The sequence below is a fragment of the Rhea americana genome, unplaced genomic scaffold (assembly GCF_003343005.1).
Source record: "Rhea americana isolate MKP2758 unplaced genomic scaffold, rheAme1 scaffold_108, whole genome shotgun sequence".
Taxonomy (NCBI): domain Eukaryota; kingdom Metazoa; phylum Chordata; class Aves; order Rheiformes; family Rheidae; genus Rhea; species Rhea americana.
Genome location: NW_028185128.1, coordinates 2,139,955 through 2,164,139, shown reverse-complemented (window position 1 = coordinate 2,164,139; position 24,185 = coordinate 2,139,955). Strand labels below are relative to the sequence as shown.

At 37.9% G+C, this 24,185-nt stretch overlaps 1 protein-coding gene across 1 annotated transcript in view; it reads right to left on the bottom strand.

Moving 5' to 3' along the window:
* Window positions 1–24,185, bottom strand: part of UST (uronyl 2-sulfotransferase) — a 175,305-nt gene that overhangs the window by 84,988 nt on the left and 66,132 nt on the right. Inside the window, exons 2-3 of the mRNA XM_085310630.1 lie at window positions 20,914–20,957; window positions 1,924–2,079 (exon numbers count right to left, since the gene is read on the bottom strand). Coding sequence (XP_085166756.1) covers window positions 1,924–2,079; window positions 20,914–20,957 — 200 coding nt within the window. The remainder of the gene's footprint in view (window positions 1–1,923; window positions 2,080–20,913; window positions 20,958–24,185) is intronic.

The following is a 24,185-nucleotide window of genomic DNA, read 5'->3' as shown; positions in this document are numbered from 1 at the left end:
CATATTCGGCACTTTTCAGCAGAAGTACTCATTAAATTATGAACCTATTTTAACTATATAAATAAACCATAAATTAGAATAAAGTGACTYGAGTTATAATAGGGTAATCTAGAGAGTAAATTTTCAGCTCTGTAACAATATGTCCACCACAACCTGCATTCTATCACATTTGCTATCTAATAATATAACAGCTTTTGTATTGCAAAAAATAATGCAGGTATTTTTCCTCCATCAACATATCTGCTGCATCAAAAAAMCAAACAAACAAACAAAAAWAACCCCGCAGGCTACTCTGGGATTTTAATATCTTCACTGGAGTAAAGCATAGAAGACTGTTTACAAGTGATCTTTTGTTCTGCTTAACAATGGACAATCTGCTCAACAGCACTGTAATGAAGGAGACAATGAGGGTGAATATGGAAGTTACTATTTTAAAGATTTTTTTAGTTTTCATGATACACCTCCCAGCCAATGAGCAATGAAATACGATGAGGAATTTCTTCTTCAGAACGAGGCCAAATAACTCAAAACACAACTCCAATTATATCGGGAAAAATCCCTATCCCGTATCTGATAATTAAGCAGAAAAACCTAAAAGCAGACAGAATAACTAAACACACTGCATAGCACAGGATCACTTGACCCTGATGCAACAGGACCATTTTGCAACCTCCTGCAGGAACTGTGGCAGTGGTGGCAATGGCAGCAGCTCACCACTCACAGGGACCCTGCAAGAGCTGCAGCTCAGGGCTCTGCCCCATCCTTCTGCTCGCTCAGGCACAGTGGCAACAGTGCAGGGGGCTGAGCAGGGGCGAAAGGTGGGACTCCAGCCATCCCCAACAGCCCTTCCCTGGAAAGGAGCCTTTCACTTGGAATGAACTGCCACATCTAAATGAACAAATGGGGAAACATGTTCGCAAGCAGGCTACAAATGAATAACCCCTAACTACAGTACAAGGCCATTGCTGGCCCCACATCTGTATTTTGAGCATCATATCCTTTTGTGGCTTGTAGATTGCTAATCTTAGCAATGACGCAGGCTGTTATTGCAGCATTTACCTGAATCAGCAGATCAAAAGAACAGCTGTGGGAAAAGAATACACTGGTGTGTAAGGCATCTTACTAAATCTCTGGAGTCTGAGGTTTCTGTATCATTTGCATCAAGAYCTCCTGATGGCAGTGATATTTATGGTGGGTGACTCCCTTAAATACAGGTAACCTTTTGTGGAATCAAAGCTGCAAAAATAGYGCTCTCTACCTCTTAAGGGAACATGAAAGGGGGAGAAAAGTTTTACTAGGTGTTGTCCYGGTAAGGCATGTATGATAATGTGAAAAAGGCAGAAGAGGAAGGTGCTGAGAGAGGATCTAGGAAGTGTGAAACTACAGCAACACAGGTTACCACAGCCTTGAGAAACAACTTTTTGAAGCAAGTAATAACTCAAAGCAAATGAAGAAAGCGAGCAAAGAAATTGTTGGCTATTATTCAATTCCTGCTCTGCTTAAAGAGATCCAAGCCAGGCCTGAATAAGCTGGCACATCTATATGATAAATGGCTGTGCAGATATATTAATGCAGGTCCCAGAAGCTGCTAGTGCCAAACTCCACTCAGAGCAACTTTCTTGCCTCTCTGCTGAACTGACTAACACTGGACCGACAACTGCTATGTTGACTACATCCAAGAGCTGTCTCATTTGTGTTAGTTTTTCTGGTAGCTCCCCACATCATGCTGTTCATGCCTCTACCATTCATTTCTCCTATTAATTGAAGCCACTCAAAGGGTGACGAATCCTGGCTGATTACTCAGGTGAAAAAAGTTAATACATATCTTTTCAATATGATTCTGCTAGCATAATCATCCGTTTGTTTCACAGTTTCAGAAGCATAATAAGAAACCAGCATCTAAGGTGACCAGGAATAACTTACCTGTTCATTTTTAGTAAGTCTTGTTTTGTTATGAATGTCAGACGTAACCAGGTTGAATCCATGTTTCTCTGATAAAATTCTCAAAAGCAAAACCACAGTCCGACTCCCGCACTTTCCGACTCTGTTGTAGACCACCTGGCTGGGGAAAGGAAGAACCTAGACAAAGGTTGAAAGAAATGGAGTCAGTATATTGGTATTTTTGTTTCCATGTACCTCAGACACAGGATACTTTGGCTACAAGTCAACAGACATGTACAGGAGAATTTCTAGGACTCTGCCCAGGTCAGAAGCATTCAGTTCCACCAGCGAGTTATAAACTCTTCAGATTAAAGGGCTAACACATGACTCAGGAGATGGCAAACAGAGATTTCCCCCCCCTATCGCTCTATTTAAAGTAATAGCTCAGGTCAGTAGTGAYCTCAGAAACACTAAGCCACTGCTGATGACTTCTGCTGAAGATGGTGATGGGCTTAAACTTGTTGCTTGTAACCTCATCACAAACAGTCAGCTTAAGTTGACTGACTCCATACAAAGAACAAAGAGCAGTGAATTCTCACCACAGTTTGGCAATTTGAAGTGAAGCTGACATAATGCAAGAGGAATGTACAAGTTGCAAAACTCCTGCTTAAAAGAAAAAAAAAGAAAGCAACAACCAATTGGGTACAGCTAAAATGAATCAACTGTTTGAATTTAAAACATAAACATAAATCTTAAAGAGACTTAGAAAAGAAACCATGACGCTGGCTACACGTGTACTCGTGAATTAAACAATGTCAGAGGCTATCGGAAGGCCTTGAAGTCCACTGGCACAGTCTGATCATACCCATAAGATCCACTAAACCTCGAAACAGAACAGCCACATCCAGCCTGGCTACTGGGAATGATCTCTAGCCCATACTAACTCTTGAACCATGCTCTTCTCCCTGCTTAGGATACTGCTAGTTGACTTGCGCTAAAACCATGCCAAGGACCATTCTACAATTTAACAGAATGGGCAACAGAGTTCCTGGGCTGCTGTTTACCACATAGTATCTCTCTGAAGCTGGAGGTTAGTTTYCTTTTCTGCCCCAAAACCACAAGATAAAAAGTAGAAAAATGTGAAACTTCTGTCAGTAATTTCTCAGATAGAACTTTCTACTGTATTTTGGCAACAGTAGGTAATGAAATTTTGTTACTGCCCTTAAGGCAGAGACACAGGCTGTGGGTGCATGTGGAGTATGTGGGTGGTTGTATTAGCATTTTTGCAAAGCACAACTATCAGAGCTGCTTAGACTGGTAAATTACATGCTTTTAGACAACTTRGGTATTCCAGAAGAGACATGCTTCAAAAATAAGCAAAGTAACATCTCACTGAGGATGCTTTGTACACTATACTAACAACAGCAAATTCAGCATTTTTTTAAACTAAAGTCATATTACCAGATGCTCAACTTAGAGCAATCCCATCAATAGTATAATCAGCAGCATGGGAAGACAGTTTGATTTGAACCTCAAAGAACACAGAGAATGATAACAGTTTCACAGTCAGAAATTTCAGGGATGAAAGAAGAGGACATCAAAGAGGTGAATTTGTCATTATAGTTAGTATAAGGCCAACAGTACATGAAAATTATGAAATCTATCATTATCACAAATTAAGTGAGGAATTTCGGCCACAACTGTCTGCATCTAAAGCAAAATGGTATCAAATTTCAGGATTACTAAGTGTCTTGAGTAGGGAATCAAAGAGCTATCTACAACAAACAGGCTTGCCAAACTGAGATTTCCCTTGACAGCATGAATATCTGGCTCTGCTGGGGGGAGAGAATTCTTCTCTTGGTTGTTTCTTTCAAACAGAAGTCAGAAAAAAGGCTGTTGATTATTTCTCCAAGTGATTATTTGAGAAAAACTTTCCATTAATTGCCACATTAAAAACTGAAATTCATGAAGTTGGTTTCACCATATATTTGCACCAGCTATTTTCCCCATTTAGGCCTTTGAGGTAACACAATCAATGCTATTAGCTTTTATAAACTGTACACTGAAGTATAAAAACACTGTTCTACAGTTAGCTTTGGACTAATCTTCTTAATACTATATCTGACTTGTTAAAATTCAAAYCTTTTTCACTCACTTTCATTTTTGCTACTGGAGTCTTAATCATCTGTTTGGAGTCAGTGATGTCAGCTCTGTGCCAAGACGCAGCAGCGCTTCCGCTGTGCTGTCCTACCACGCTCCCTTYCTTTCCCCCCTCAAACCCTTCTCTTGCTAACATATACCAGACAGAATTTGTACAACAGAGRAACAAAGCTTCCTTTGCTGGGATGATCCAGCAAAACTAACTTTGTATTCACTCAGCAGTTTTGACTTCTTCGGTGATGTTGAGAAAAGTTCACTGCTTCTCATCCCTTATGTATTGTATGCTAATTTTAGCTACTCCCRTAAAAAAAGCTCTTCTAGCTCCTAATTTCAGCTAGTGCCTGAAATTGAATAAAGGCAGCAAGATCTACCAAGCACTGACCTTTGCCCACAGGTGCGTAGTGTTTCTGCTCAGGATCCCACTCCCTTAACTCCATGTCACCCCTCTTGGAACTCAGATCCTCAAAATGCAGGTCAGCACATTTTATTGTACTCGTTACCAACCAAACGCTACCGCTGCCTGATTTCCCCAGTTGCCTTGACTTAGGTTAGTTACTAGAAAATGATGAAGAAGATGGCATTATGTTTCAGGCATCTATTTTGCATAACCTTTCTTGAAAACTAGAAAAAGAGGAAATGAAAGTAGTAATTCATAGTTCTAAAGTTAGAGGAAGTCGTGTTTTGTTGCTGACTGAGTACCATGGGCCACGCTTTCAGCAAAAGGCACTCTGAAATCACATGACCGCATTAGTCAAAGCCTTGGTATATGGCAGCATCATCTGATAACACAGACCAAGAGGCATCTGTTGTTAGGCCTTTAAATTGGCTAGTATTGTCAGAAGTCACAGTTTCACCTACAGCAGACAATAAATAGGTGTGCTCCTAGTGAGGAAGATTATTTGCAACATCTATGCCATGACTCAACAGTTGCTTCTGCTGAGAAATCAGCGATCCATCACTTGCATGTCATTTTTAATTAACATTTAGAAATCAACAAATTAAGTTCTGTGCGCATCAGAAGCAGCATATATAGCACTCACTTAAGGAAAGCTCATTTTTCTATTACAAAGATTGTGCAAAATGTTTCCTGATACAGGATCTGAATCATAGTTCTAGGCAACATGTTCAACACAAGGGTAATGCGCCAAAGCAACGGTGTGCTTCAAGCAACAGTTACTTTTGCTCTGTGCAATCATCTTCTCCCAGAAGGCTTGCTGGTATAAGAGCAGTCAGAAGAGGTATGTGGGCTTTCGGCAGTAGCTGAGCAGCTAATAGATCTTCCTGAGGCAAGCAGAATGATTCCTCAAGCAATCCTTCAGCTTACTTTCAAAGAGGATTGCAAATTAGGATCAAAAATAAATGTAAAAATCTGGATATCCTTATGTATAAACAGGAACATACTGAGTTATTTATGGTACTTTGCTACCATCAATACATTTCATGACAAAAAAAAAATGTTATTTCTGGTAACAATGTTTATGATAATTTAATACCTGAACCCTTCACTGCTATTTATCTATGAAAGCTGCCGTTCTCCAAGTTATTTGAGGAATGGTATTTGGTGACTGCTGTCTTGGTTAAGCCTTCAGAAATACAGGATATCACATCTGTTCATTCAGTAAGTGAACCTGGCCTCCCAGGGCTCATGTAAAACCCACATAACACACACAACTGTCTCTGAACTGAAAAATCACAGCTTCAATGACTAGAGAACCCCAAAGGTGATAGATGTAACATCTGCAGGTTATAGCTGCAGCTAACCTTTTCCAAAACAACTGCTAACAATGGTTAACATTGAACACATTTTATAATTTAGAATACAACTGCAGGGACATCACCATCAAAGTTTTTATGTAAGAATGCCAATAAGTGATATTCTAGACTGTCTGCTTTTTGATTCATTTCTTTGTACAACAAAATCAGCAACGTACGCTTGCCACGTACACCAAATGCATGTGAAAAGAAGCCTGACAAGCTGCATTGTGCTCAAAGCCAATTCCCTCCTGCACGGCTGGGAAAAAAAAAAAAAAAAGAAAAGAAAAGAAAAAAAAAGCTACTTTTTTAAGTTACTTCAGTAGTTTGACCACTGAGATGTCGTCAGGATGGTCAACAGCCATGAAGCTAAAAATCTACCAGAATGACAGGGCATTTGTGCTGATATCTGTAGCAGGCCTTCTCACCTCAGGGAACGGTGAAAGAAATYTGGTCAGCGTTGGCCAACATATTTGCCATGGCTCTGCAGTACTGTCCACAAAACAACATTGTGACTTGTGGAATGAGTTTCTTCTCTGCTCACACATACTCTYTTGGCATACTTTGCTGTGCAACTATGTAAAAGCCTTTAAGAAAAACATTCTCATTAGTAGATGCAGACAAATGCCCTTGGAGGAGTAAGAGCTCACACAGCCTATGTTTTTGCAGTGCCTAGCACTCTGGAAATACGATAAATGACCAGAGTATGTAACGCTATGGAAATGTTAATCAATACATCATAATTATTAACCACTCGGATTTTCATAGAGGAGTTGCACTCTGCAAGATAGCAAGCAAAAATTTTTCTTCATTGGTACACCATTTTAAGTTGAATTTCACTGTACTTTGATCACATCCAGGTTCCAACAACTAAAGCCCTGATTTGATTAGCCATTAACTTTGGACGAGTCTTACTAATACCATACACAAAAAAGAAAAAAGAAAACAGAGAAAAGAAAAAAAAACAAGAGCAGACCTTTGTAAAGTTTCTCTTCTAGCTGCAAACAACCTTATCAGCTAAAAAAACAAAACAAAAAAACAAAACAAACAAACAAAAAAAAAACAAAAAAAMCACTACTGGTGCTACCAAGTTTAGCCAGTTCTCACCTTTGTTTCTGAAACCCACCTTTCTACATAATGCAACTCCGATCTGCACACAGTTGATAACCACAGCAACCTAAATAAAAGAAGCCAGAAGCAAATACTCACTGCAGTCTAGGTGATGACAAAGAAAACTGAAATAAAAGGCTATTATTTTCAGAAGACTTTCAGTTTAAAGGAGGCCACTATGTCAATGTCTTGACTGAATAATCATCAGAATCCACTTCTGTCCAAATCAGGTAAGATGCAAGATAAGCTCTAGAGCTCTATGCTCTCTTTAAAAGGACACACTATTTAACCCAAACTTCACCTGCAGCATTACTGAATATGGCTAGCTTTAAGGCTTCACTACTGAAGCTGTGCTAATGTTTATCTGTTTATGTCTCCATTCTGTTTACACACCTAAATACACTAGAAAGCATGCCCAATACACAAAGTAAGGCAACACAGAGGCTTCTGATACTTAAGCAGGTATTTGTTTAATGGGATCAGTTCTTTTAAGATGCTGCAAATCTGCTTTTTGCATTTCAGGAATCACCTAAGTAATCTGCTAGAAGAAGAAATGTGTCTGTCATAAACCTGTGTTTGTACTAAGCAGATCTAGAAATGCAAGAAATGGAAAACCTTTAAATTAAAAGAGGAATTTCTTTGTTTTCGCACTCAGAATATGCACAACATCAAGAGTCAAACAATACAAGGGACAGTGGCAGAGGACAAACTTGAAAAGATGGCTCCTATTATATTAGTAGAAACATGTACAAAAATGGCAGTTGGAGGTTCACTAAAGGCTGATTTGGCTACATTTTGTTTTACAATGACAGTATGTGTCATACAGATTAACTACTGAGGAGGTGATGCTCTGGCAACAAGATATTCATGCAACAATATACACAACTTGAAATAATTACAGTGCAGCTTTATTGAGCACTGCATCAAAGCTCAGAGATAATATAAACTATTCAAACATATAATCCACTTAGGAGTTTTAAGAATTAGTAATTACAGCTATAAAAAAGTAAAAMCCACAGTATAATTACAACAGCTATCTCCAAGGGTTTGAATAGTTACCTTACAATTTACTTGCAGTGTGAACTGCAAATTTTCTTCTTTTGTTCCAGGGCTAACGAAAATGACAAGAATCACTTCAAATGCAATGCAGGGGGAAAAAAAGGGAGATTATTCCAGTGAATTTGCATTAAGGAAGAAGACTCTCAAGCAGCTCTGCAGGTCTACCAGTTTCAGGAGCTGAGTCACTTTTCAGAGAGCCTGACAGAATCCAGGTTTCCATTTTCAGTGGTGGCTTTATCATTGCACCACTTGAAAGGCAGGCTGGACAACAACCTGCAGCATCAATGCTTTAGGGATTCAGACAAAGGCCTAAATCACTCCACTTTTACAGGGTTAACAAAATCCAACCTATGTTGTTTCTTGTTAATTTTGTTAAGTCAATAAATAAATAAATTAATGACCTGTTAGCCTCCTTCATCSCTCCTTCAACTAAGCTTACACTGAGGAAATGAAGCAATACAACATCTATCCACGTAACATACATACCTAGCATACATAGCAGTAGAAATCAGTAATACACTCCTAAGCTAATCTTGTCTCTGATTTCTATTGAATTAGAAGACTTGCTAAATTCAATGCGTGCCCCTGGCATGCTGCAAAACAGAAGCTACAGTTGAAACCTCTAAGAAGCTGAACAGCTGGAGACTTAATCAGAGGAAAAACAGGAGCAAATACAAGACAAGATCAAGCAGAAGACCAACTAGAAATCACTGCACATGGACAAAGTGCTTTTGCTAGCAAACAGTTTCAGCCAGCAGAGGCTTAGGGCACTGATCAACACTGCTGCTGTTTGCTAGAGAGACTGAAGAATCTACAGAGGGGGAAAAAAAAAAAAAAAGAAGAAGAAACTAGAAACCCAGAAACTAGAAAGCTAGAACATACAGGCTTTACAGGCTTTGAAATTATAGGCTTTGACATAATGAACAAAGCAGGGGTCAGCCACTGTTTATATTTATTGTAATAGGTTGTTCTTTCATRGGATTTTATAGCTGGTAGCAGAACAATACTTATTTTTATGGTAGATCAAYCGAATTCTCCCAGACACTAACATATGCCTCTCATAAGCAAAAACACGTCTGTCAGGGCCTACTGAAAGACAAACTCTGAGGCGAATAAAAGGTAACATATTCCAAACATAACTTCAGAAATTGCCTCCACAAAATTTAATTCCAGACAGAAATCACCTAATTCGTGCACACTTCTCAAGACAACTACAAAAAAGAACTACCTATCACAAGGGTATGTCAGTAGAGAACATGACTGAAAGGTGAAACTAGAATAATAATAAATAAATAAATAAATAAATGAGCTGTTAGCTTCCTCCATCTTTCCTTTAACTAAGCCACACAGATCCAGATACACCAAGTACTGTCACACTTAATTTCAGAGTTTAACATGGGACAGGGAAAAGCTTTTGAAACCAACCAACTCTGAAGCAGACTAGACAGCATGGTCTTCTCAATGGGTGACTGAAAATACACTGGAAACCACAAGAAAGGTAATGGCAGAGTTTGCTTGTTTCCGAAGCTGGATAGCCAAATGGCTGCAATGGAGCATTGAAAATAAGCAGAAGAAGAAACAGAAGATTCTTCTGTTGCATCTTCATTAAACAACTAATTCAACTGAGAAAGGATGACTTTTTTTCAAAATAAAACATTTCATGGTTTTGTTACTATTGGCGGCTGACAGATTTGGAAGAGTAAGTTAAAATATGTTCTCTAATAATTCAATATCCCTAAGTACTAAGATAAATTAAAAACATAAATATGGAATGCAAGCAGCAAAAGGAGACTGGATGCATGAGCAGCCTTAGGCTTATCAAGGCTAAAAAAAAGCACTACTACAGAATGTGCCCCATAGCTAATGATTCCTGACCTGTACCACCAAACAGATCTATACTGCTAATATAAAAACCTCCATTAATTTTGCTGGGATGAAGTGCTACAACCATACAAATCTAAAAAGAACTCAATCTATACATAAAATCTGCCTGTCTAGTCTCAGACCAGGCCCTATCAACAAGATACTTTGTCTGTATTTAGAGCAAATTGATACTTCTATAATAACAATAACAAGCTGGAAAAATTCTAAAGAAAAGGGCAAACAGCAAGTTCTCAAAGTTATGCCTGCACCTTGTCAGTGAATTTGGTTTTGCTCCTTTTATTTTTCCTATTTCACAACGAAGCTATGATTGCCTTCACTTTCTCACAACAGCAGCTTGAAGGTAGGCAAAATCTCTGCTTCTGTCATCTGCTGCACTAGATTTCCAGTCAAAGACAGTAGAGAATCAGGTGTAATTCAGGTGTTGTGTAAACAGCAATGTTTAAATTCAGCACATGGTTGCAAAGAGGTTGGTAAAGAGCAGATGCTCTGTTTACTCAGCAGTTTCAAGAGGTCACTGACGTAAGACACCATGCTGAGGTGTGAGCAGGACTCCTAGCCCTAACTACTCATCTCTGTGCAGTCCCAGCTCCTTGTCCTGTATAGAAGCAATGGCAGACCTGGCTCCTCTCAGGGAAGAAGCAGATGAGATGTAATCACTCTACCCCCCCGTGGCTCAGGGGGCTACAGCTGAATACCTGTTAGATGAACCAAATCTCTTTATTTCAGCCTGTCTTAACACAATATGCATTTCAAACCTCTTCATTCTTCTTGCAGTTTACATTCCTCTGCAGTTTACAGTTTGTTCACCTGTTCTTCTGAGACCAAAATGAGATGCAGTGCTCTATCTTATCTCTCCAGCACCAGAGTAAACTGAATAAATATCCTCCATAACTTGCAGATATCCCTTTTTAATACATCTCAGGATGACATTTAAAAATACCAAGGTATGGGATTCTTTCTGTGTTACAGTGGTGCAAAACAGAAAGCCATTTGTTCCTTCTTCTGCTTTAACCTCTCTTTAGTGCTGCATGAGTATACACAGGTTAGAACGGAAAATAAAGACCAGGAAGATTGTCATTAGTTTTCCTCTGCAAAGCAGTGTTTTTATATCTTAGTTTTGAAGTTCAGCATATTGTGCCAGTCCTCTTTCTGGTACACACCTATCTCATGACMAGGTAAGAAAAGATAAATGATGCAAGAAGATGGTTCACTGGTGCTGGTATTTGTTGAGGGAATGCACATGAATTTGGGTAGGTAAAGAATTTTTATGTCACTTTAATTACCCATTTTCCACTGAAAGGTTTTATGTATAGTATCAAAAAACCCTTAGGTTGCAGAATCTGGGCAAAGCATACTTCAGTTCCAGGGCAGCTTCACATTATATATGACTTGGAACTGTAAGGTATAAAACTACTGTTATTCCTTCCGAGCCCAGGGTTTTGCAGACTCTGTGATGTGCTCAGAACTCACTGGCACAGTTATTCTCTGTTTAAGCAGTAAATCCTATCACATCCAAGCCACATGTTTATATTGGACACTTACAAAATGACAGATATTAAGTAGCTAAGCCTGGTTTTAAAACTTTTTATAATACATCATGACACTGGAGTTCCCTTAAGTAAGCTAACTACCTTACACTAGTTTCTATGCTTCCAATACAATATTCATGAATTCACTCAGGGAKCCAATAATATTGGATTTGAATGTAGTAAGTGGTACACTAAAYAATTTATTCCTCTCTATGCATTTGTCTTTCTTCATATAAAGGTTTAACTCTTTCTTCTCTATCAGTGTTGACTATTTATTAGGCTGTAGCTACTGCAACACATTGTGGCTTCACCTTCATCAAGTATCAATCATACTATCTCTTATGCCGCCCTCCTTCCCTTTAGTTTAGGMCCGCTTCAATTACATTTCATTTTAATGCTTCCAGCTTGGTCTTAATCATGTTCATCCTTTCCACAACCTGCACACTTTGTAAGTCAATTGACTTATAAAGCATAAAACAGAAGAYGTTTATAGTCATTTTAGCACTTTTATTTGTAATATGGGTCACTGCTGGTGGACCACAACTCAGACGTTTGCTATTGATGAGCTGACTCTGGGGTGGATTGATGCTGCTCGCTCAGAGGAACCTACGGGGACCAATTTACTGAATTTCCCCGCACAGCTTCTGTAGGTAATAGACTCAAATCAAGTTTATAACCTGGAAGGAGTAACGTCAAGAAGCATCTTCATGAAGCATTTAAGGTTAACTCTTCTAGCACAGCCAGGACAAAATGGAAGTCCTACACTGTCTAAAATTACTTACTSGCCCTGAATAACTTCTCTGACCGACCACGGACCATGTTTGAGTTATAAGAGGATCCTGTGGTGATAGAGATGTTACATTTGGAGGCAATAATGGATGAAGCACTAATCATTCAGCATCAGGTGCTCCCATTTCACCTTCGGAAACTGAAACAATTAATCTGACTTGTTTGGCCAAACCAGACACACTGTCCTCTTTGCTGGTAGTTTTGACTGCATCACTGAACAAGCATTAGTGAGTTCACAGCCTCGCTTTTTATTAAAGCTTGTTRACATTGCCCAGGCACTTCATCACTGCTTACTATTTTCTGATTATACTTCATAGCCTTATAAATCCAAACTAGAAACCAGGATTTATGAGCTTGCCTTCAAAATTATGAGGCTTTAAACGTAACATTTGAATTCTTACTTGTCTTTCAGTTTTGTAGCCTCTATAGCATCCCAAATTCCTTGCTTTCAAAATTTTTTTTTTCTTCAAACATAATGGTTAGAAAAAAAATCTGTTTTTCAGGATAGCTGAGATACTTCTGCAACTGTTTAATGATAACAGTTCAGGATTTAAGAATAGCATCAATAAACATGATTCATTGTAAAATCATGAGTGTTATTCAACAGAGTCACAAGCACTAGCAACATCAATTAAGATATTTGTTGTTTTCACAAGACAGCCTGTTACGCTACCCCTATCCAGAAATGTCCTTCAGAATGGCAGACTTTTGTTTTACCAGTTTCCAGGTAAACTGGACTTCAACATTACAATCCAACAGTTCCTAATACACAGATATTCAARGTGTCACTGGTTTATTAAAATTTTGTTTTTACATGGCATTCTGTGGARCCTTGCATTTCTACCAACTTTTGTTAGGTACACTAACATCTGTCTATCTGAATTTATCTGGTATTACAGGATACTTGTCTAAGTGGATAMAATTGCACATATGCAGTTTCTTACATGCTATTTTGGTTTGTGAATACATTCCTGTCACAAAAAGAAAGGAAGAAGATGGGGATGTTTTAGATAGCWGGAAAATTAAAACTGAAATCTGTAGAAGATATTCACGTGCTGTGAAATAACCTGCAAGGATGCTTAGCAGATGAACAGAAATCAGTTCAGCATGAAGTATGGATTATGCCATAAAATGCCCTTCAGAAGTGGGGACACTATTGCCTTGAATAGTTGTTTAGTTACACTACATGAAGTAGAACAAAACCTAAAAGTTGTAAAATTGGTGATATCAGAATTTTTCTATTTTGTRTAACATTGGAGAAGCTGTTGTGTTAACACACATAYATATAACACATATATATGTATATGTGTTAATACCATATGCAATCAAAATCCACCTTTAACTATGCACCCAAGTCGACAACTAGAGTACAAATCAAAAGATATTTATCAAGAAATAGTTGTCAAGCATCTCTGAAATATATTGGATCAAACTCAGACTAACATCATTCACAAAATCTGCACCCCTGTTGCATTTCAAAGCCTTTGAAAATTCATAGGCTGAAACTTTCAGGCTTAGTAAAAATCAAATTCATTAGTGTTGTATTTTTCGTAGGATGTCAACGTACAGTGTTTCACATGGATTTATCTTCTTGGGAGAAGCAGCCAGGCTTTAATTTCYCAAATCTCTTTTTACTTTTCCATTTTCTATCAGTGAGTTTCCCCACATCAACACTATCTGACATAATTTTAACTGAAACAGTATTCAGAAAAAAGATAATCTTTCACATCCATTATTTTGGGGAAAACCAGAATAAAGCTATTTCTCGTTCCRAAGATTCTCTATCTGTAAATGAATATGAGTAAAACAAACCAGAAATTAGTACTTCAGTACTATTCAGATAATTTTATAGCTGAAAGCACAGACTCAACTCTTGCTATTGGCAGTATCTCCCTAATACTAGAGTGCTAGATCACTCAGCCACTATAGCTTCAGAAGTACTCCAACCAATTACAATTAACATACAATGGAACAATCCTCTGGAAAGACAGATCTCCCACCCCCCCTTGAAATACTGTAATTTATGGTATGGAGAAGACAATTTAAAAAGAATATAAAATAACAGACAATTTCCAATATTTCAACACTTATTTTAGATCTTCTCTAATCAAATGAAGAAAAATGAGAAATCTTTTTAAAAATCACAGTATTTTACTGATTATACTAGCCTCAAGAGCTCAGTTATACAGTGTAATGACACTTCAAACTATGATGAGGATCACTGTGGTTAAGGCACTTACTGAACTCTCTTCTAATATTTTGGTTTTAGCAACCATTCATTGAGTCCTGTAAGCAAAGGAAATTATTTACTTCATTGTAGTGTTTCTAAATTCTAACAATTCTTTTCTATCACAAAACTTCCACACTGCACCATCATCGCATAAATAACTCTTTATTTTACAAGCAGGATAGATTCTTATCATCGCTGAAATTAAAAAAGCCAAGGTGACCCCAGAGGGAGAGACTTTAATTCTGCTCCTCGGCTCCCGCCCCCTTTTTGGCTGTTCTCTCTGTTTAACCCAGACAGCAATGAACAGTAGGATGGCTTCCTTAAACAGTGCACACCATTCATCTTAGAATAGGTAATGAGAGCATTCTAGGAACACATATACTAATATTTATCTTTTTAAATGCAGTTTTTAGAATCAAATAAACACGTATCAGAAAGAAAATATATGTATTTTTTAACAAGCACTTTAGTTCTTAGAAATAAATCTGTTAAGACTGTACAGTTTGACAAGGGTAAAATCACACTCCTAAGAAAGATTTCTAGAACAAGAGCACAAATTCAAATGAAAGAGCAAGCATCCATTCAGAAAAACCAAACAAAGAAAAATACGTAGTTCTCAGCTGCTACCTAAGTATTGTTACCAAAAGAATTGGAAAAAATAAAGCTGACATGAACTTGATTGTTCATATATGCATACAAACTCAGTGAAACGGGGACAACGTTTGTATGAACTTTTAGACAGCCTTAAAAAAAGTGTCTGCTTGACAATTGAGCATGACAATGCTTGGGTACAGTATACATTAAATGCTACTTAACAATTCTGATATCTTTTCCCATAGTCTTTATCCCCAAGGGAAACATCCACAACTATCACTTAAGTACTAGATTAGAACAAAAAAAATCATGTAAGGGCAATTTATCCACYTTCCAGCTTCAAACTCTTTGCAGTCATTTCAGTAGACTAGTAAAACTCAGTTCAAACTTACTGGTATGTAATTTGGGTTTTTTTTGTTTGTTTGTTTTGACCTCACCCTGACCCACAGTCCTTTCTGTATTCTTTTAAGGCTTTGAAGTATTGTCACACAAATGCTAAGCACAGGACTTTGCTGATACCTAAGCAGCTGCCAAAAGGCATCAGATTTATGATAGGCCTGCCATAGGAAGACTTAACCAAAAGAGAACAGATGACTTGAAAATGATTTATCTGTCATCTATGTTCACAGTTCCATTATACATATATATCATGTGAGCCAAAGGAGGACCATATCCTGACGTTCTTACCAAGTTCTCGGGGTAAAAGCTTTCATCAATGACAATAGGAGATTTGATAAAGATCACATCATTTGTCCTCAAAGGTCAGCTTCATCATCTTGGATGGAGGGAAAAAAAAATAAATCAGGAAGTATTGCTAAGGAAAGAGCCAGCACAAATACTGGAACAAACTACACCATTTTTATTCACTGAAATGCCCACACATGAAAACATGAAATATATCAACACAACTTTATCAATCAGTAATTAACAACAACTACACAGGCATTTTTAAAACATGCTAGTATCATCCATAAGCAATACTTGTTCTTCAGTCTACATGAAAAGGAAAGCAAACGATTTTGCAAAAACCCTAAAATTGTTATTTTGGATGGATATTAAGAAAAAACATGTGTGAGAGAGACACACACAAATATATCTAGGAAATGCAACTGTTTCAATTTAAAGAATTAATTTTTACTGTCACAATAGGAGGTTAGGCCTGGGTCAACTATACTCCCTTTTTATACATCACATACTAGTATCAGCAAGCTGGTAGGCCACAGAAGTATTGAAGTTACTGGAAATCACATCTATCTGCAGAAAAGCACACACAGGTCTGTTTTAAAACTAGAGCAGATTGACAAAATAATAAATCTCTGGTCAAGTCTTTGGTAACCAATGAGCAAAGAAGAGCAGTCTATGCTGCATACACTAGTTTCATACCACAGGAACACTCCTTTTAATAGTTAAGTGAATTTTTTCTGGGAGGAACACTTGAAAAGCTGGCTGAACAGACTTTTACAGGAGAAGCAGAACCAGATGAGCAATGTTCATGTATAGCAGGGAGCAGAGCTCTCTTGCTCTACTTCCACTGAGAAAATTGCTGTCACTTTCATCGGGGGGGGAGAAAAGACTCTGATCAGTGAAGTGCTGATTTATTTATTTATTTCAATTCTTCCATAGGGGGGAGGGTGCGAGGAGGGGAAAAAAGAAAAAAAAATAGTATAAAAAGGACAGTTTTGGCACCTAGCCACGAAGAAAAGCCAAAACTAATATGACTTCCAACAAAACATTACAATATGCTCTGCAGAATACCTAAAATCCTAAAATTCAGTGCATACCAACTGTTGGTGGCCTTCCACTGCAGCTAACTAAACACCCTGGATATTAGCTATCATTCATTTCAACCATGGGCAATACATTTGTTGTTCTTTATCTCAAACATACAGGCATTTCTAGTTTTTTAAGCATTTTTAAGCAGATGCATAAAGTAATAATCATCTTGATTTTGAAACTACCTAAACTTCCCAAATCTGCCTTTCATGTTTTCATTTCATGTGTGCTGTAATTCCCTCTGGTGAAGACAGCAGGCGTTAGAGCTTCCCATAATAGTGCCAAGTAGGACTGACCACAGACAAATTCAGCAAGTCAGAAGAATCCTTTCCAGGATAAGTGCTTTTCAGGATTGAGAGAAACAAATTTAGGGCTTTTGCAACTATGTATTATAGATGTTACTAAAGAAAGCTGCATCATGTCAGCTGWGCCTTGTGACTACCACAATTGAAAATACCTGCAGTGAAATTATTTTAAATGTGGTATTCAAGGCTAATTTCTTCTCACAGCTCTTTATATGCCAGATTAAACCAGCTATCATTCTATGCATAGACAGTTACCTAGTGATATGAACAGAGACTATCTGAATGATAATGATAATTACATTAACACTGTCAGAATTTAGTTTCAGTAGTACAAGCAGAGTTCACAGTTCAGAGCTGAAGTTCGAGGGTAAATCATTGCACTTAACCAATGATGTAATGTATAAGATTTACATAACAAGAGCATCTGAGTGCAGAATACGACTCTTAGCAAATATGAAGAAGTATCTGTCCTTTTAACAGTTCCTACTCAGGTTTTCATTAGAASAGTAAAAAACAAACAAAAAAAACAAGAAAAAGCACGTTTGCACGTATGTTGTCCAAGGATTGGTTAAAATGCTGGCATCCATCTTTTATCAGTGTTTTTAAACACACACAAGCAAAAGCAAAATATCTGTCATGAGAATAAGGCTACATCCTTTTACTCCTCTGAGCTATGCACCAAGCTTTCACCAGTGAGGATGAGAGGAGAAGAAGCCCAAAACCTTTACTGACCATGTAAGTAACTAATCAGTCATTCAAGAAGTACCTACACAACTACTCAATCAGCTGGGTAAGTACCTAATCAGCTGGACTTTCTGTGCACAGCTGAGCTGCAGCTGGAAGAGGCTGTGCGAACTCAGTCCAAAATTAAAGGTTTAGATAGGCAAGAGAAATTTGTACAATGTAAACAGGAAAAAGAGTGCGGTCTGGATAAATCTGGATAAATTGCTGCTGTGCATTATTACACATTTCCCGCCCACGGTACCTTTTAATAGTAATGCAAAATCCCTGAAGTAAGAGGACCAAAATGTCAAATTCAGCATATAAATCTGAATAAAGTTTTCAAGGTTAAAAACTCTTATCTAGATTACAGCCTCTTCCTTATTGGCACAGCAAGACATTTCTGAATGCTAACGCAAACATGAAAAACATGGGTCTGGAAAGAGCACTACTTCATTCTTTCAAGCTGAGGGGTCACTGCAAAGGCTAGACATATATAATGCTTTCTTCCATGCAAACTGCAGCATTGCTGGGAAAGGGAAGCAGATTGTGCCCAAATAATAAAGACAATGTCTTTCAAGGACACAAGAGGGTACTAAAATAATTTTAAGTGTGAAATATTTGTTTAGCTTAACATTTTCCCCCTCATCTCAGCTAATAATGATGAATTTGACAGGCTGATCTTGTCACTTCCRACTGTGGACATTTCTATTGGTCCAGGCTGAAAACGCATGTATAATTTGTGTTCTTTGAGGGCAAGGAAACCAGAAATACATTGTTCTTCTTTAATTAAACTGTATGAACTTTCTCAATTTACCAGAGCGTAACAAGTTTTCACTATCAGCTGGAAGTTACAGTTCCCACATACACACACAGTTTGCCGCAAAACGTGAAGAAACACAGATTATTTTAGCCTGCTTTCGCTGAGAACTAAGYGAAATCCAATTGCTTTCCCCATGACCTTCATTCTGCTGACCAAAAGCCACTTGTTTCACCGCACTAACTTATAAATGTGGTTGAACACTAAGACAATGCTAGTGGCTCTGGGTGCGATTTCACGGTCACTTTAAACAAACATGAGTGTGGACTGCCACCGGAAAGCGTGGCTCCTCACGTCCACTCGATCTCGAACTACCCACTCGTGGTGGCTGCACGAGCATTCACAGTGAGCCACGTCAGCAAAACAATCTGGCTGAAAATTAAACCAGGATAAGGATGCATTTTCAGTAACTGCTCAATCTCACCACGTGAACACTTGTGTCAGCCCAATGTGAATCCTGCACTGCTGGGGAGGAACTGGCCCTTTTCACAGCAGCCTGCACTTTTTGGCTTGGGGGGATGACAGAATCTCACCCTTTCTGTGGAATTTTTAAAATAAGTAAAATCTCTGCTTAAAGGTGCAAGAGTATTGATAGGGTTTACAGGAGTACTCAGACATCTAAATTCCATCAACAAAATTATTTGAAAAGTTTCAAACTAAATACAACCACAACCAGGACAAATCTACAAATTCCATAGTATTATACACAGTCACAGAATTCCCCCCCCCCTTCTGCTTCAGAGTTTTACAAGTAACAACAAAAATACTACACAATTTGGAAAGGAAACTTTCAGAAAAGATACACTTTTAAACATTATAATTGCACAGCACAAAGACTGCAAAGAAATCCCTTAGTTCTACACAAATATCTCAAAAAGATATTATACTAATASGAATAAAGCAAGTGTGGAGAAATTAAAACAGGGCAAGAGAACTGCTCTCTTTTTTTGAAATAGCTAATAGCTACTGTACCAAAGGAGTTACAGTGGCCTTATTGTTGCTTGGACAGACAGACAGACAGACATAAGAGATGACCAAATCAGGTTTTAGAGAATAACTAAATTAAACCACAGAAGCACAGAGTAGTTGAGGTTGGAAGGGACTTTTGGAGATCACTTAGTTCAACCCCCCTACTTAAGCAGGGTCACCTACAGCATGTTGCCCAGGACCATGTCCAGTCAGCTTTTGAATATCTCCAAGGAAGGAGACTCTACAACCTYTCTGGGCAACCTGTGCCACTGCTCAGTCACCCTTAGAGTAAAGAAGGCTTTTCTTATGTTCACATGGAATTTCCATTTTTTCAGTTTGTGCCCATCACCTCTTGTCCTGTCAGTGGGCACCAATGAGAACAGTCTGCCTCCATCCTCTTTACTGCCTCCCATCTGATATTTACACACATTAATAAGATCCCCCTGAGCTTTCTCTTCTCTGGGCCGAACAGCTTCTCAGCCTCTTCTCAGATGAGACATGCTCCAGGCCCTTTTTAATCTTTATGGCCCTACCAATATGGGGTAAAACAAAACAAACACCCCCAAACACCTACTTCCAYTTTTTTTTCTTGAAAAAAAAATATCAGCGTGTTGGGCCTTGCCTGAAATGCTGTAAGTGACTTAATATGGTGAAGGAAAAGCCAATGCTGCACAGTTACATTTAATGGGTACCTTACCCCTAAAGAAGCATTCATTAAGCACATTTATTAAATATATCCTCCTGCTCTACTTGAAATGACTGCACTTATATCAGAACCTGTGTTCTAAGAACTGTTGCCTGCAAAGAGGCCATGTTCACTTTCCTTACTAACTCCAACCATGGTGTTGGGCTAGCCCCTGAATACTTCTAATACAACAACCATACTGATTTAGAAAATGAAACAGTCAGAGAGGTTCAACTCTTCTAGCACAGATTTTTTCCTGTGAGAACCGAAAGAAAGTCGTTCACCAGGACTGACCAGCACTATTTGTAAGCAAATACTTCACAAGAAAAACAGTGACTGCAACAAATGGTGAATTTCCTAGAACAGTTAAGGGACGTTTGTCAAAGTCCTGTCTTTACAGGAATATGCTGACAAAACTRATGACAAAAATCATCACTAAAATCGTATCTCCCTTTGAGTCAATGATAAAAATCCCATTAATTTAACCAGAGACCTAACCCAGGCTAAGAAAAGAAATAGTGAAAAAAGAAATCAGAAGAGTCAAGTGCTGTTGATCTCAGCAGAGTTGCTTTGCACATATTCCAGAACAAGTGAACAGATAATTAGCTCAAAGAGAACAGGAAGAAAGCAACYGCAAAATAACAGCAGCTCACCTTTTGTGGGGGTGGTCCATGGTCATCCAAGTAAGTGGAATTTCCTACAAAAAGAAGAAGGGGGGAAATAAACAAAAATCATCCAGTGCAATTTCAAAACTTGCCAATTCATGGAAACAGCACATTTCTATCCCATTGGTTCTGTGTTGTCAAATATTTCAAGGAAAATAAATACTGTCTGCTTTAACTTTTACTTAAAAGGAGAAAAACAAAACTATTCTGATTTGGCTACATTTRTGATAGAAAATTAGATCCACATTGTCATTTTAGCATAAAACTGAACAGGCTAACGTAGCTTAAAATAAATAATCATGGATTTTCAATTTGCATGATAAAAGCAGTGTCAGCTGCATCCTTGTATGTTTTAAGCTACTGAACACAGTCAACCTCAAAACATTTCTTAAATAACAAAATATCAAAGACCTTCATCAGATTTGGTCTGATGAAGTTGACAAGCATTGATTCATTCACCTTTCTTCTAATAAGGACTTCTCCTCAACTTCCAAGCTATTTTTTTTTGTTCCTAAACAAAAGTACAGTTTGAATGGCAGGTGTATTGRGATGCAAATACATCTGCCAGTTCCAGACGCTTTTCTAATTCAGAAGAAGCTTCCGAAATTTTTAAATGCTCCTTTTTTAGTTAGTTAAAATAAAAGAACCAGCAACAACTTCAGACTTTTTATCCATTCCTTACAAACACACACAGACATATAAAATACATATACACACCTGCTCACACATACACCTGCTTGCCTGTAACTTTTCTTCCTGAATCCACCTCCGGAAGGATTAAGCAKTTTTCCCAATACATCCTAGCAGAGAACAAAAGCCTTGTGCTAGTTCTAGAGGTTCCCACCAGGCTGCACATCCCTATCATCTCAGTCATCCTCATATCAAAGACAGCAAAAGCACCTTTGCACAACCCTTACATCAGTAGGGAGCATGGGAGTAACTTACACCAAATGTCTGCTAGATATTCAATTCACRTCAATTGAACAAGTACCTATAGGCTTGATTTCTGCTCTCAAAATATTTTAATTTTTCCAGCACAGCGTAGTTACTACTGCATCTACTTAAAAGACAGTAGGACAATTYTGATCCAGTTAAAAAAGGTCTTTTTAATCAAAGTTTCTTGCTCAAGTCCAATGGTAATACATGGTGATATAAACTCACTGCAAGACAGAYACAAGTGGTGAACCAAATTAAGAGTACTATTTTGAAATCCAGTTAGAATAATTTATGAAACAAGAAAAGAGGAGGGTAAGCTACAGCAAGAAAAATCCTCTATGTTAGTCTGCCCAGCTCCGTGCTCTCAGTCAGTTCCCTCTCCTGTCAAATCTTCTAGCTGCACTCCTTCAGAATATAAACTAGAGTTAACTTCATCATCCACAGTAGGCATGACCAGTTCGATAATGRGAATTATTTTACGTCTGTGTTTGAAAGAGTATTTGTTTTCAATAAAATGGGACCTTTTACTGTAAGATTCATACAAATAAAAACACCCAAAAAAAAATCAGCAAATGCAGCTATGATAAATGGAGTAGGCAGGCTCCGCAGTATTTCTGCCAGTTCCTTAACCCTATGAAGTTCTGCATATGCTCCTATTGATCATCATATCAAAGAATCAGGCTTTCTTCCATTTTGCTTGCAAAATAGAGCCCACACTACAYGACCCTTAAAGCATATGAGACAGTGCCTGCGAAATCTACAACCAAGCTAGAATATTTCTGCAGAAAACCTATAGGAAGAACATTTTCTAATACAAAAGAAGAGTCCATGAAAAGCATGTTAAGTACGACCCCTGCGTCAGGTATTTACAAATTTTACAAACTTAAGAGGGGATACCACCTCCCCCCTCACCCAGTGCTACTTTTCAGATTATAYGTATCTATCTTTTAAAAAAAACAAAACCCAAAATTCTGTATGATAAATATCACAACAATGAAGGAATATCAAAGTAAAGCCATGAACTATCTCCTAATAAAAGGTGACAAAGAAGTAAAAAGAGAAAAGTTGCACAGTAAAAATCAGGGACTTAGAAGTGACTGCCATAAACACTGAAACCACTACTGATAAGCTAGAGTGTTTACTGTAACTACCTCAACATAACATACTTACCTAAGATGGAGAATGTTATTAGGCAGCTTAAATGCTYTGGCATGGAGAATACTGAGAATATTATACAACCTTGTGTTTGACATAACTAAGCACCAACAAGAAGAGAAAATGCTTTCTGGGGTGGATACAGTATAGTAGTAGTAGTAGTAGAGGTCATCTGTTTTCATTATGAATGTAGTCCAATGCCCTGAAGCAACCTTTTTCATTTAATTAAGATGACTTTCCTGAAGTTCTTTAATAAAGCATTACTAAAGACAGGTCTCCCAACAAGACATTTCTAGCTTTCATTTTTCTGGAGAGGAATATTTCTTCTTTTTTTTTTTAAAAAAAGTGTTTTCTTAAATCAGCCTATAATATTTTCTGTCTTCCTTTTAAAGAGTGAAAGTCTGGATCATTAGAAACAACAAAATAGATACAATAATCAAGGCTCAAACCCCAGTGGTATTATGCATTCCACAAAAATGCTCACCACCACACTTGCACTGACTGAACACACACTTCTCCAGGGTCTGTCAGAAAAGAGAATTCACCTTTGTTACAGAACATGGTGAATATATGAAAGCAGKCCAAATATTTTCATAATTTATTATCTTTGAGGTTAAGTGAATCAGATGCACGTAASATCTTTGGGGAAACCTTGTGGTTATGCTTTTTTTTCTTCTTTTTGGAATCACTTAAGTGTGGGGGTTTCTGCTTGAAAGAAGCCAAGTTGAAACAGAAAAAATGGTCAGTTACCAGGATTAAGGACAAATATTACTGTGTCCTGTTCATAACCACAAAAGACAAGAATAWTTGCAATCTTGGAAAAAAACTTTTAAAAATGACTGGAAAGTAAAGGAAGGGATGGTAAATGGGCTTATGTAAGTTACTGAAGATTCTTTCATAGCAACTGGACCGTTCTATTTGAATGATTTAGATATCATGCGGAAAGAATTGAGCAGGGATGAAGGGAGAAAGCCAACATGGAAAATACAGAGTTTTTAGTATTTTCCTGGAGCAGGGTTYTCCCTTGGTGGTGATCATAACAAGCAGTCTAAGGGAAGTGGGACACAGCAACCATTGAACTTTCTCGTGTCTGTYGAAAATCCCACTTTGCTCTCTTCACTTGGTCATTATCTCAAACTTCTGGTTGCCGATACAATCTTTATTGCCTT